Genomic DNA, 15,038 nt, shown 5'->3' with positions numbered 1-15,038 from the left:
ACCTATGTTATTACTGTCCCTTTTATTCTATATGGAGCACCAACTTTCCTCACAAATCTGTTGTGAGACACTTCATCAAGTGCCTTTTGGATACTCGCCTACACCACATCAACAGCATCGTCCTCATCGAGCCTCCCTATTACTTCTTTGGGGGGGGGGGGGGGGGGGTCAAGCGAGTTAGTAAAAAGGCGATTCGTCCCTTTAAAAAAAAATCCGTGCCAATATCGCTCCGACCTGCACACATCAGTGCAGCCATTGCGCAAAACTAGGGGCGCCATCCTTCCCCAGACTCCTGGAGGCAACAGCTCGGAGGGAATTCTCAGGAGCCGGGGCGGACTGGCGTCAGGACGCTCCGTCTAAATGACGTGTGGAGGTTACGCCTGTCGAGAGGTGCGCGGCCTCGGTGGGGCAGAGCTCTGAGGGGAGGAGAAGCAAGGAAGGAGCGAGCTGTGTTTGTTTTTTTGGCTGGTTTGTTTTGACCGGCGGGTGTTTATTTGGGGTGGCAGCGAGCGAGAGACGCCCGTGTGTGTGTGTATGTGCGCGCGGGTAAGTGGCGAACCTTCAGGCATTGAGCGCGCTCCCATTGTTTAGCTCAGAAAGGAACAATCGGCCTGCTCCGGCCGCTATGCCGACGGCCGCGTTCGCTGCTGATTGTGCCGGAGCGGCCGCGTTCCAATGGAACCCCCGGACAATGTCCCCCACTGGAGGAGGCCGCGGACTGGGCGCCGGGCCGGGCGGCCGCCGGCAGCAACAGCAGCCGCCTCTCCCACCGCCAGCCCTGGTTGCAGAGAGACGGCCAGGCCGGTCGTGTGGCCTCCCCCTTTCCTTTGCACTTTTCTGTTACTGTCACATTCCAGCTGGGACTGACCTGTTCATTTGGCTTTCGCCGCCGGATCGTCTTCCATCGAAAATAATAAGCATGTGTTCCGGCTTTGTAAGCTGCAAGGCCCCCCCCCCCCCCCTTTTTTTTTTAAAGTTGGACGAATGTATTTTGTTGCAGGTTGATTTCTGAAACGTTAGATTTTTATTTTCGGGGGTTGGTGTACTTGTTTCCATTATGGACAGCTTCATAGGAATCCAATAACTGCCCTGTCTCCCTTCTTCCCCCTCCTCGCTCACCCCCCGGCCTATTTAAAGCCTGCGGTTCAGTGAATTTACAGCCTCAAAACTCTAGCTCCATAACTGCCCATCCACCACTATATTTAGCTCCCCCCCTCGCTCGCATTTCCTTGGGTTTCGATTTTGCTACAATTCACATGCCTTACCACAAAACGACTGCTGTGTTTTTACATGTGTTCAATTCAGCAATAAACTTTTTGAATTAAGGATTTGGGGGTGAATTTGGAATCCGGATATGCTTGCTTTTCCCCCATCCATTTTCCTTGGGTCTAAAGAAAGGCTGGAAAACTTGGGTGTAAATAAAAACTGGGAAACAGTGGTAGGTGATTAGAAATGGGTTATATTGAAAATGTAATAGTCCTTTAAAGATTAAACCCAGGGTCATAATGTAGAAACATGAAATGCTTTGCGAGTAAATAATTCAAAATACTTGATTGAAATTGTCACTCCTGATCCTTCTTTTGTGGAACTGTATATAGCTGCTTCTCCAACAAAATACTGAAATTTAAATTCCTGTAATTTATGCCTGTTCTCATATCACTCCGAATCAAGAAACTTTGAGCCCAACATTAGAGGCCTTAGCATTCTGATTGGGCAGCTGCCATTCAGCTAAAACAAAAAAACCTTTTCCCATCCTTCGAAGCAGCAGGGTGGCACAGTGGTTAGCACTGCCATCTCACCGCTCCAGGGACTCTGGTTCAATTCTGGCCTTGGGTAACTGTGTGTGGAATTTGCACTTTCTCCCAGTGTTTGCGTAGGTTTCCTCCGGGTACTCTAGTTTCCTCCCTGCACTATCAATTACCACAAAGACGAGAGTAGTGGAATAACCGAGGCTTTATTGAGCAAAGATGTTGTGCCTCCTGTAGCTGGAACCTGAATGCCTGCAGCACCGGCGAGCGTGCACATTTATACGCCGCCTACTGGGCGGAGCCAGCAGGCAGGGATTTACCCATGTACTTCTACTATACGGGCAGTGCAGTAATACATGTAATACAACTAGTGGTGACTACCACACTCCCACAGTCCAAAGAAGTGGAAGTTAGGTGGATTGGTCTTGCTAAATTGCCCCTTAGTGTCCAAAAGGTTAGGTGGGATTACGAGGATAGGGTGGAGGTGTGGGCTTAAGTCGGATGCTCTTTCCAAGGGCCGGTGCAGACTCAATGGGCTGAATGGTCACCCTTCTGCACTGTCGGGATTGTATGATAATTTAGCTGTACTTCTGGCCCCAATGATGTTTATCTGAAGAGAGTCAGAATCATAGAATTTACAGTGCAGAAGGAGGTCATTTGACCCATCGAGCCTGCACCGGCCCTTGAAAAGAGCACCCTATTTAAGCCCACACCTCCACCCTATCTCCATAACCCAGTAACCCCACCTAACCATTTGGACACTTACGAGGCAATCTAGCATAGCCAATCCACTCAACTCGCACATCTCTGGAACGTGGGAGAAAACTCCGCACCTGGAAACCAGGATCAGGACGGAAATTGTTAGTGATAGACCACAGAAGCCTGCCACTGTATGTGAGTATTGGGACCCGATTTAATAACTTTTTAAAGATATTTTTCCTTGTACATGTTTGGAGAACCACAGTATGAGATCTCATTGAAGTAAACACTTGTTTCGCCCCTCTATGGACCTTTGAATGCTGAACAAAGCAGTCATTTTTTTTCTGGACTTGAGTCCGGTGAAATCATGGGAAACAGGAGTGAAAACCATGTGTTATTTTTGTTTTGATTTGCATGTAATCATGATTTGCCCATGCATGAGCTGTTGCACTTGAGATCACCTGGCCAGCCCCCTGGAATATGGAAAAGGATTAAGCAAAAAGATGGCAGACACATCTCCAAGCATATATCTGGCCTAGATCAGCTGAAGAACCAGAGAACAGTATTGGAACATCAAACATTTTTAATTGCAATTATTTAGGACAGTGCTTTGTTTGTCTCCTTGGTCTGGGGGGAACGAAAGGTGCAAATTAATCTTCATAGTTCTCGTACTGTTTTAACAGGACCGTTTCCCCCTTTGAAATCATTTTCATAATCTGAGTGGGAACACAACGATAGGATTGTTTTTAATTTTTGATATTGAAACTGAAATCAACTGCAAATTTTGAATGGCAACTCAGGGGATTGCACGTGGTAAATTGGAGGACACGGTGTCTTCCATATCATTCTTGGTTGTCTTCCTCTCGTTGTTTGTGTCTTAGTCTTGCTTTTGTTCTAATTTTATCTCTGATCTTTTGTGCTGGATAGAGATAATGTTGGGAACAAGCTGCTCGGGTATGGATTTTCTGGGGGAGGATACAGGGAACAATGGATGAAGGCAGCGATAGGCTTGAATTAGAGTAACGGCGTGTCCAGAAAGAGTGTGAGCAAGCTAGCTCTGAAATTATTGAATAAATCAGGGCTCCAGAAGAAGAAAGGGAAAGAATGTGAAACTTTTGTATGTTTTCTAAAGATCAAAATCATCAGTTCAGTTAAATCTGAAAGGATAAAGATTTTACAATGGAGTTATGCACCTTGAGATTTTTCAGTATGTTAACAATGCTGTATAAGTACAAGTTATTGTTAATGCCAAGTTTAGAAAGCAATTCTCTTAATAAAGTATTTCTTTCTGGCCCTGGGTCACTGTCCGTGTGGAGTTTGCACATTCTCCCCGTGTCTGCGCGGGTTTCACCCCCACAACCCAAAGACTTAGGTGGATTGGCCCTTAATTGGAAAAGATATTTGCGTGCTCTAAATTTAAAAAACATAAAAATAAATAAATAAATCAATGATTTTGGTTTGATCATTTTGAGTGTGACCTCCAACAGGTGTGGGCAAGAAAAATGGAATCAAAATAACCAATTTCAGCACACCATCATTTGTACACACACAACTCCCTGTAAGGAGCATTCCTGATTCAAGCAACTAATGTATTGCCCAGACATAACACAATTGGAGCACAGGAAACTGCACTTGATGCAGGACTGTTAATTAAATATGTAAATGTATAGCTTGTTAATTACTTCCTCCCTAATGAGAACTGCTTGATTCACTCATGGCTTTCCTTGAGAATTTAGGTGCAGGAGGAAACTAACTTAGCTGACAAGATTTTGTTTGGCTGCAGTGTGGTATCTAGGAGTTTCATTTGTTAATGAAAGTATCTGGTAATATGTTTTTTCTGAATTAGTAGCAGTGAGCTTTGTTTGCTGGCGTTGAAATGTTAGTGCTATTGTTTCTGAGGTACGTCATAGTATGGTCTCTGCATGCTGCTTTTGTGTAAGATGACTACACCCACTCCCATCTCTTGTATAAACAGCATGGTTATTTACACTGCATTAGATGTCCAATGAACCACATATCACTTCCATTATGAATCAAATCGGTCAGTGTACATTACAGCTCATTCATATGGTAGACCTATTGCATGAATTTGGAGCTTTGCTTGGGTTTTTTCAGTTAGACGTGATATAATTGCCTGCTTGCTGGGAGATATTTCTGTGGACTTTGTATTGGAGGTAATATACTAAATGTCAAAGTTTGAATTTGAAGGACGGGCTTTTGTTTCCAATTTTTCACAAACTTATAAACAATCTCTCAGACCTCATGTTCAAATGGGTGCTTAAAGCAATTTGGGCTTGTGACATGTTTAAGCATAAAGTTGTTACTGTGAGAAGGTTAGCTAACTTCTCAAACTATTCTTATTCCTGCCTCAGCCTCCATACCAAGTAACATTTAACCTCTATCTTAAGTCACTTGCTCTGCCTTCTCCAAACCTCTCCATATAAACTTTGCTATCAATACTCATAGCCACCCAGTCTCCCAACCATGCCACCGTCTCTATTCCCATCTTTTCAGTCACAGAAAAGGCCATGCTCCCTTGTATTCCTCAACAGTCACATCCACCTTCACAATCCCACTTGGTGTCTGGCTGCCTATTATGGGTGAGGGAATGGGGAGTGAGGGGTGCTCTGTCTGCCTCTTGTGGTTCGTGGAATGGAGAGGGGGGGGGGGGTAGGTGAAGAGCAGCCTCCTACCACTTACAAAGATCAAACTGTATAGCCAGCCTTTGACTTTCCAGTTACCATGATGGTGCTTCAGGCATTGACTTGCTGAATCATTTCCAGCAAAATCCTTGCGGCAACTTTCAGCCTGGTCTTTTTCCTGGTAAAGCTTCCATCTCCATTGGTAAAATCCTGCCCCAGGAACATTCAATCATGGAAGCTTACAACAAATCATTCAACCCATCATGTCTGGGAAAGGTCCACACCAGACCATTCCAGAACCAAATTTCCAAGCTCTAATATCTCCCTTTTTTGTTTTATTATTCAATGAGTTTTCGACGATTGTTCTAACAGTTGCAACGGTCGGTCTCTGCCTCCATGTGTCAAATTATTCAACGCTCCAGCAACCACATTCTTGGCTACGATTTTAAACTGATGACCTGTTATCACCAATTCCCCAACCAGCGGAAATGGTCACTTAATCAAAAATCCTTTTAAACTTTTTAATTCTTTAAAAAAAATTTTAGTGGTTGTAATACTCTTCCTGTAATGAGGCATCTAAAACTCAATGCCTTACTACATCTGTGACCTAACAATGTTTTGTATAAATTAATAATTCTGTACTCTACTCCTGTTTATAAATTCCAACATGCATTTGGCCTCCTTTGGCTTTTTCTATTTGTAGTTTCTGGAAGTCTTTAAAAAAAAAACTAATTCAAAGAATGTGGTGTCACTAGCAGTCCAGCATTTATTGTCCATTCCTAATTTTCATTGAGAAGCTAATAGTGAGCCACCATCATGAAATAAACTGCAGACCTGGTGTAGGTACACACAATGTTGTTAGAAAAGGATGTCACATGTTTTTGACCCAGTGACAATGGCAATATAGTTTCAAGACAGGATGTGTGGCTTCAGGGGTGGGGGTAGTTTGCAGGTGCTGGTGTTCCCATGTGCCTGTGGCCTTTTTTGGGTGGAGATCATTGGTTTGAAAGGTCCTGTCGATGGGGGTTTGGCGAATTGCTGCCATGAATCTTGGATGGCACATTCTGCTGCCACTCTGTACTGAAAGTGGAGTGAATGAGTGAGTGAATGTTTAAAGTGGTGGACGGGGTGCTAATCAAGCAGGCTGATCTGTCCTGGATGGTGATGAGCTTTGTTAGAGCTGCACCTATCCAGGCAAGTGGAGAGTGCCATCATGTTCCTGACCTGTGCCTTGTGGTTGGTGGTCAGGCTTTGGAGAGTCACTGCATGCCGAGTTCCCAGTCTCTGACCTGCTCTGACAGCATTTATATGGCTGGTCCAGTTACATTTCTGGTCAGCAATAACCCTTTGAAATTTGAACTCCTTGGTCATGCATGTCTTTCAGTCTTTTCATTCGTTCCTTGTTTCTGCCCCTAAAATGTAGTGCATCACATTTATCCAAATTAAATTGTATCCGCCACGTGTCTTCCCGTTTCGCTGCCGATTTTGTTTTCCTGAAGTTGTCTTCGCTGTTCCTCACTATTTCTAAATCTTCTCTTTTTCTGCCCTCAGCAAATTTTGGGAATGTAGCACCCATGCTCTAGTGTGTATTGTATAAATATGCAGGACAAAACTAGCATTCACTCCTGGAGCACGACACACTCAAATCATTTTTCAGTCTGAGCCACATCTACTTACATTCATTTTGCTTATTATCCATCAGTCGACTCTCTATTCACACTAACATTTTAATATATATTTGTTTCTATAATCTTTTTTAAAATTTAGAGTACCCATTTATTATTTTTTTTTCCCAATTAAGGGGCAATTTAGCGTGGCCAATCCACATAACCTGCACATCTTTGGGTTGTAGGGGTGAAACCCACGCAGACACAGAGAATGTGCAAACTCCACACTGTCAATGATCCAGGGCTGGGATCGAACCTGAGTCCTCAGCGCTGTAGGCAGCAGTGCTAACCATTTTTTATATTTTACCCGATGTCTAAAGTTTTACCCAACCTTTTGCAAGAAACCACCTGAAAATCCAGCTGCACTCATCTATCTCACACACACATATCCAAAGAGGCATTTCTTCAAAAAACCTTGTTATGGGCCAGTGTTAAGAAACTCCAAAGTATATTGTGGAGTTCACCAGACCTATAATGTTTTGTTGAATTTGGCTCGGATGAGCACAAGAGCTTCACATGAGGTGTGATTCAACAGTCTTCTTGGACATTTTAATCAAAATACGTTTTATTCTAAGAACTTAGTTAACATTTATATAAACACACAGCAATAGTTTTTATCAATTACAAACATAAAGATGCCCCACAGCTACAGTAATCTATGTATAACAGTTGATGAATTCCCCCTTAATTGTTCCAATTCAAAAAGAAAATCCCATGAACCAAAAAAACCCTTTTCAAGGGCATGGCCCAGCACTCTACATTCTCACTTGAATAAGACAGACTTTTCCTGAGATTCTGACCCCATGTCACTAGCAGGTTTAAACCCTTTCGGAAAGCAAACTATATCTTAAAAGCCACCACCAAGATGACTTTTACTGGAACAGATATGTAAAATGAAACTAGAGAGAGACAGGCCAAAACACTTCTTTCTCCTGTCTGAGTCTACAGCAGTCAAACGTGAAAGCGACACCAAACACAACCCAGCTCCACCCACACAATGACATCACTGAAGCCATGTGATAAGACAAAAACCTTTCTTAAAGGGACACTCTGATAACAACCTAAACATAGTATGCCTTTAAAATCTCTGCAAATCTTTATTTATTTCTGTTACTAATTATATTGATTCACAATATTGTTGAATCGTTTTGTTTACCCTGTGGTCTGCCATCTCAAATATTTTGTGCAGACACTAATATCTGGTTTGTAAGGGGTCTGGGGAAACTACCATATGGTGAACATGAATAAAGATTATTGAGAGGCACTAACAGTGATATTGCCAAAACAGTAGCTTCCAAGGCAGAGGAAGTTGTGCTCAAATTGTACAGTGCACTGAACAGACTGCACTTGGAAATTGTGTCCCAGTCTAGTCACCTGAGGCACAAAGACCTTCAGATGCAAGAGATAATTTAGAGAGGAGCTGTCAGGCTGACTCATAGCATCAGATGACTGAGTGAATTATGAGGAAAGGCGAGTGAAGCTTTGTCTCTTCAGTTTTGAGACGAGTCAATTTGAAAACCATCTTTTATAGAAGTACGTAAGATAGCAAACGGTGAACTAATTCTGTAAAATTACTTTAAACTAAATGGAGGAGTAGAATGAGGCGATCTGCACTCAAGCCATTGAAACGCAAGTTTAGGACTGATTTCAGAAAGTTCTTAAGGCCGATCAACGCATTTGTTGGATTTCCAGGTAGTATTTCAAAATAAGACCTTGACATTACTCAAGGGAACAATTGGAAGCTATGGTGTTGGGCGAGTGGGGTTGGTGGGTGAGTGGGGTTGGGGGAAAGAAGAGATATCTAGGATATCCCTAGATGAATGAAAATGCAGGAGTTCCTCTGGGTAGTGTCCTAGGCCCAACCATCTTCAGCTGCTTCATCAATGACCTCCCTTCCATCATAAGGTCAGAAGTGGGGATGTTGCAGATGACTGCACAATGCTCAGCACCAATCGCGGCTCCTCAGATAACAAAGCAGTCCATTTCCAAATGCAGCAAGACCTGGACATTATCCAGGCTTGGACTGACCAGTGGCAAGTTACATTTGTGCCACACAAGTGCCAGGCAACGACCATCTCCTACAAGAGAGGATCTAACCATTGCCCCTTGACATTCAATGGCATTAGTCATCGCAGAATCCCCCACAATCAACATCCTGGGGGGGGGGGGGGGGGGGGGGGGGGTACCATTGATCAGAAACTGAACTGGACTAGTCATATTAATACTGTGGCTACCAGGGCAGGTCAAAGGCTAGGAATGCTATGGCAAGTAACTCACCGCCTGACCCCTCAATGCCTGTCCACCATCAACAAGGCACAAGTGAGGAGTGTAATGGAATATTCTCCACTTGCCTGGATGAGTGCAGCTCCAACAATACTCTAAGCTTGACACCATCCAGGACAAAGCAGCCCGCTTGATTGCTCCTCCTTCCACAAACATTCAAACCCTCCACCAGCGATGAATGGTGGCAGCCATGTGTAGTCTACAAGATGCACTGCAGTAACTCGCCAAGGTTCCTTAGACAGCACTTTGCAAATCTACAACCACTACCATCTAGAAGGACAAGAGCAGCAGTTACCTTGGAACTCCACCACCTGGAGGTTTCCCTCCAAGTCACTCACCACCCTGACTTAATAATAATATTAGTCTCAAGTAGGCTTACATTAACACTGCACTGAAGTTACTGTGAAAATCCCCAAGTCGCCACATTCCAGCGCCTGTTCGGATACACAGGAAGAATTCAGAATGTCCAATTCACCTAACAGCACATCTTTTGGGACTTGTAGGAGGAAACTGGACCACCTGGAGGAAACCCACGCAGACACAGGGGGAACGTGCAGATTCCCACAGACAGTGACCAAAGTGGGATTCGAACCTGGGACTCTGGCGCTGTGAAGTAACTGTGTTAACCATTGTGCTACCGTGCAGCCTTGGAAATATATTGGCGTTCCTTCACTGTCGCTGGGGCGAAATCCAGAAACTTCCTCCCTAACAACACAGTGGGTGTACAGCACAGTCAAAGAGGTGGATTTTAAGGAGGAAAAGGAAGTAGAGGGGTTTAGAGAGGAAGTATGAGAGCAGGACATGAGCAACTAAAGGTATGAGTGGATGGCAAAGGTCAATGCACACAAAGGCACAGATAAATGTATAAGAAAGTGGAAAGAAGGGATTAATAGTGGGAGGGGATGGTTGTAGGACTGAAGGAAGTTACCTTGATGGGTTTAGACCATGAGGGATTTAAACACATGGGTTATAATTTGAAGCATTAGTGTCTTGTTTATTTTGGTCTCTGAATTCTGAGTGATCTTACTCGCATATGGTCATCTGGTGTAACTGCCAGGTCGTTGGGCAAGTTTTTCAGATGTTGGAAGCCACTGATTAGTAAGTATAGGGTGATGAGTGATTGAGGATGCATATAGAACTAAGAACTATTAAACATACACAAGGCACAACACTTGTCTTTTTTCTTGTAGGTGTGTTATCCTTTACCATTATGTTCTTGAGCTGACTATGCAATCAATTCTCATGCAGCTAGTTGTTCCAGACATATAGGGCAGTTTAAAGGGACAATAATAGTCCCATTTTCGGTGCCTTTAGTGGGCCTGTAGCGTCAAGAATGACACTGCTGTTTAATAGGACTTTGCCTTTTTTTTTGGCCCAACCGAGGCTGAAGTTGCCTAATTTCCTGCACTGACTAGCTCGGCTCGCCAGTGCAGGAAAGGTATTTGCAGATCGAACGGCATTTAAAATATTTCACCTCCCTCCCTCCGCCCACGGCACCCAATTTGCCTCTTGGAGGTCCTCGAGCCCCCCCCACATACACATCTCACCTCTTGAGGGTAAGGCACCTTGACACTGGCAACCTGGCAGTGCCAGTTGGTGGTGCCCAGGTGTCAGTGGGAGTGCCACTTTGCCCAGACCCCGGGGGAACCTCCCAAGTGCTGTTACTCCTCGTCCAAGTTTATGGAAACCAGTGCTACAAGGCGCCCTGGCGAGGTCTCCCGTTGGTTCCCAGGAGTCAGGAGAATCCGGCAGGCTCACTTAAATATGTTCATCTGGAACTTTTCCAACAAGATCCAGATTGTGGGATCTCGTTTATTCTCACGCGGCACTTCGAGCGTCGCTAATCTCGCGAGATTCAAAGACCTTGTCACGACATCAAGTCGGATGCGACGAGGCCATTAAATCATGCCCAACATAACAAAAAGTACTAAAACATTTTGTGACAATATATGTAGGAAAAAGTCCTAAATGGTGGAATATCTAATTTTCTTAATTTAACTTGCCTTCCTTTTGTAGAGGGTCCATGGAATCCGGAATTTGGGGAAGCTTGACAAAACTTTTGACACCAGTGATGACTGCAGGAACTTGCAGCAAGAATCAGTAACTGGACCCATAGTTCTGTTAGTATGCTTTAATATTTTTGGATGAGACTTTCTAGTGATATTTGTATTTCAAGTTCACAATTGATTCAGGGTAATAAACATTCTAACTCTGGTTGCAGGAATGAGAAACTTCAGTTACGTAGAAAGATTGGAGAGGTTTGGACTGTACTTGGAGAAGAGAAAGTTGATCAGAGATTTGATAAAGGTATTCAAAACCATGACCAGTCTGGATAGAGTAGATAAGGAGAAACTGTTCCCATTGGTGGAAGGATTGAGAACCAGAGGGTAGGTTTAAGATAACTGGCAAAAGAATTGACATGGAGATTAGGAAAATAAATTTCATGCAGAAAGTGGTTAGGACCTGGAATGCATTGCCTGAAAGTGTGATGGGGATAAGCCAGTTGAGGCTTTGAAAAGGAATTTGGATTGTTATGCGGAAAGAGAAAAAATTGCAGGGCTACAGGGCAAAGGTAGGGAAGTAGCACTCGGCGATTTGCTCCATCGGAGGGCCAGCACAGACCCAATGGGCCAAATGGCCCCCTGTGCTGTAACCATTGTATAATTAAGTGCAAGAATCTAAAAGATTGAAAAAAAAACATTGCGATATACTCGCCTGACTCTCAGTTGCTGCTTTTGTTCAAAAGAAAACAACTCACTCTTGAATTTCCACATTTTATAAAATTGATTAATTGGTCCATAATCTGCCCAATCAATTTGTTGTGGCAATGGTCTCCACGTAAGGTCGTCACAAAATTTGTCTTGAATGCAGAAGTTATGGGAAAGAGATTTAAATTGAGTTTTTCGGTGCGCTCTCACAGGGAAACACCGTTAAGAAACTACTTTTCCATCTGGTGAATTGCCAGCTTGTTTTTTTTCATTGAAGTAGAACATTTTGTGAAGAAGCATGGTACTGCAGATATTTAGTGGGCTCATCTGCCAGCTGCTGCATCGCGTTTAAAGGAATCTTTTGTTCTATTCTTTGATTGAAAATATTTTTGTAAATCAAGCATTGGCTCCAGACCTTGTGCTTTAGTGTTAAAATTAAAATACTACCGTATTTGAAATTGTGTCTCACCCACCATCTCCTACCCCCCAAAAAAAACATATTGTATCTTCATAGCCACCATTCATTGTGACCGTTGAAGAAAAAGCAGACAGATGTCCTGTTCTATATATTCTGATTTTGTTATACATAGCTGACAAGGGGAAGTCTGTTCCCTTTGTGTTTGTTTCATGTTAACATCAAGTTTCTGATCCAAAATATGTGTTCTGCATCTTAGAATGGCTGGCTGCGGGGATGTCGATCATGCATCAAACATGATTCCAGGAGGAAGGAAGCTAAATGACTCTTGCTCAAACACAGCACCTACTCTGACTGTGCCAGAATGTGCTATCTGTCTTCAGACTTGTGTTCACCCTGTTAAATTGCCATGCAAACATATCTTCTGTTTCTTGTGTGTGAAAGGGGCATCTTGGCAAAGCAGGCGTTGTGCACTTTGTCGCCAGGAAATTCCTGAAGAGTTTCTGGATAAGCCAGCTTTGCTGTCCCCTGAAGACCTCAAAGCAGCGAGCCGAGGAAATGGGGAGTATGCTTGGTATTATGAAGGCACAAATGGTTGGTGGCAATACGACGAACGCACAAGTATAGAACTAGAAGATGCTCATTTGAAGGGTAAAAAAACTATTGAAATGCTCATAGCTGGATACTTGTATGTTGCGGACCTGGAGAACATGATTCAGTTCAGACGTAATGAGCATGGTCGCCGCAGAAAGATGAAACGAGACATTGCAGATATTCCCAAGAAGGGAGTGGCAGGTCTTCGGATAGATTGTGATTCCAGTGGATTGACGACAGAACGAGAGAATTCTGCAGATGGAGCAGATAGCGCAGCTGGTGCTGGATCTGGATCTGCATCTGTTTCAATACAGCCTTCTGTTTCCATAATGAGGCCCACAGTTAGACCAGCAACTTCTTTGCTTGACCAACCAACACGTCCACTAACTCCTTCACCAGATGCAAATATATTGCTTGTGAACTCCCTTGCTCAGTTGCAGCTAAGTGGGCAAAACGGAACCAGGAGTCATAGAGGAGAAGGTGAAGAGCAATATGTAGCCACTATAAGTAGAGTTTCGGCTGTGCAGAGTGCAGCCAGAATGTCTTATGATAACACGGAGTCTGCTACGAGCTCTGATACTGAGGATGAGAACACTAGTCAGCTTCATGAGCCTGAAACCATCACCAGCAGCAGGCAAAGACTTGTTTCTCTGAACAATGAGATGCCAGGTGAACCATCTCCAGAAGAAGGGGCTAGCAGCAGCATCAGAGCCAGGGAGCAGCAACCTGATGGACAATGCACTGTAACCGAGGTCTAGATCTTGAAGTCATCACTTCTAAAAAGAACAAATTTTAACACAAGATTAAGGGCAACTGAGGAACGTCGAATTTCTCGGCCAGAATTGCACTCAATTAAAACGAGAACTAACCTTTAATTGCTTTCCTTCATTTTGGCACGACTGCCTCTTTTTGTTTTGTCTATTTTGCAATTTGTACGTTTCTTTAATGTAGGGATTGCATGATATTTATTGTGGTAACATTAAATTTATTTTCAGTGCTTTAAAAATATTTTAGTGTTAAATTTTAAAACTACCCACCCTTTGTGCATGTGTTATAAAATGTGAATTCCAAAATCGCAAGTGCCAATGGTGCTGAAGGCTTCTCATTCTCCTTGGTAATGTGTAGAGATGCCCCTTGTGAATTAAAAAAAAACACTTTCATGTAGAGTTAACTGGCTGGCTCTATAAGGCAAGTGTTTGAATAGACCTTTCTCTTTGTATAGTCAAACGAAGAATCATTGTTTATCTTTTTTCCTCCTAATTTTTAAATTAATTTAGTGAGAAAGTACATTACTGCAATACCCTATTGTATCATTGTAATTGAGGCTGGTAATAGCTGTACAAGTAACATTGCCTACATGGTTGACATTCAGTGAAGTGTTAGACTGGTAGAAACAATTAGTTGAGTTCTAATTTACATTAACCTGACTATAGTAATGGTCAAAATAAAGCTTAAAATTTTGTTAACCATTGCCTTCATGCTGGTTTTGTGCATTACAAACCAATTTATTACAAAAAAACACTTCTGGCAGTGAGTTGTAACTACTGTGAATAACATGATCTCTGTTTAACTGACTGTGATGTAATTTGGCTTGACGTCTGCTTTTTTATTGATAAAACTGATCTTTACTCTAGATTTTTTTTTTGTTCTTTGTGACCGCTCTTACTCCCAACATGTTTTTGTCATGAGCTTTTAACTGCTTAAATAGTCACTGCTTTTGTTAAAAGTATACTGAACTTCAATCTTTGTTTGGCCCAAATAGTTTGTTTTTAATGGTATTTTCTCTCTCTGAGTCCAACATAAATAGGCAACTTCATACATTGGAGGATTGGATTTGGCTCTTGATTTAATATCCATCAAAGTTGCATGGTCCTATGTTTTGCCAATCAGTACTCAAGAAATAACATTCCTGATTTACCAGCATTGAAGTTCCTACCTGCATATTGGCATTGCAGTTGGCACATTCTAATATTCTGAACAACCCAGAAATGATGTGCGCTCTCAACTTTGTACTTCCCAGTTTCAGACTGTTAGAAATTTGCACCATTGTGTAAAGAAACAAATGAAATTTTTTTTGCCACCAACGTCAAATCAATACACACAGAAAATCAGATAACGTGTTGACCATTTGTCAGGAAACGTAAAAAGCTGGAATCAGCAGATTGGAATTTTTTTAAAGGAAGCAATTGTTAATGCTGGCAATACCAATTTATTTTCTGCTGACTTAACGGTCCCTCACATTTCTCTAGGAGTTGAAGTGCTTAGGAGTACTTTACGTAGTT

The 15,038-nt window shown here is 42.8% G+C and overlaps 1 protein-coding gene across 4 annotated transcripts; it reads left to right on the top strand.

Moving 5' to 3' along the window:
• Positions 1-289: 289 nt before the first annotated feature.
• rnf146 (ring finger protein 146) lies at positions 290-14,389 on the top strand. 4 transcript variants are annotated; one of them, XM_072499241.1, is made up of 4 exons: positions 530-546; positions 11,056-11,159; positions 11,261-11,346; positions 12,422-14,389. In XM_072499241.1, the coding sequence occupies exon 4, from the start codon at positions 12,423-12,425 to the stop codon at positions 13,512-13,514; it is 1,092 nt and encodes a 363-aa protein (XP_072355342.1). In that variant the 5' UTR covers positions 530-546; positions 11,056-11,159; positions 11,261-11,346; position 12,422; the 3' UTR covers positions 13,515-14,389. The 4 variants fall into 4 exon arrangements, with proteins under 4 accessions (XP_072355343.1, XP_072355340.1, XP_072355341.1 ...); XM_072499239.1 differs by lacking the exon at positions 11,261-11,346 and having other exon boundaries at positions 394-546; XM_072499242.1 differs by lacking the exons at positions 530-546; positions 11,056-11,159; positions 11,261-11,346 and adding an exon at positions 290-390.
• Positions 14,390-15,038: the final 649 nt, after the last annotated feature.

Source organism: Scyliorhinus torazame, chromosome 4, assembly GCF_047496885.1.
Source record: "Scyliorhinus torazame isolate Kashiwa2021f chromosome 4, sScyTor2.1, whole genome shotgun sequence".
Classification (NCBI taxonomy): domain Eukaryota; kingdom Metazoa; phylum Chordata; class Chondrichthyes; order Carcharhiniformes; family Scyliorhinidae; genus Scyliorhinus; species Scyliorhinus torazame.
Note: the sequence above shows the minus strand (reverse complement) of the source record. Positions and strands in the feature narration are given on the sequence as shown.

What these genes read in the sequence shown, in the direction of transcription:
- rnf146 (XM_072499239.1), top strand. An exon ending in GTAACTGGACCCATAGTTCT is followed by an intron (nt 11,160 to 12,421) that starts GTTAGTATGCTT and finishes TCTGCATCTTAG; the next exon opens with AATGGCTGGCTGCGGGGATG.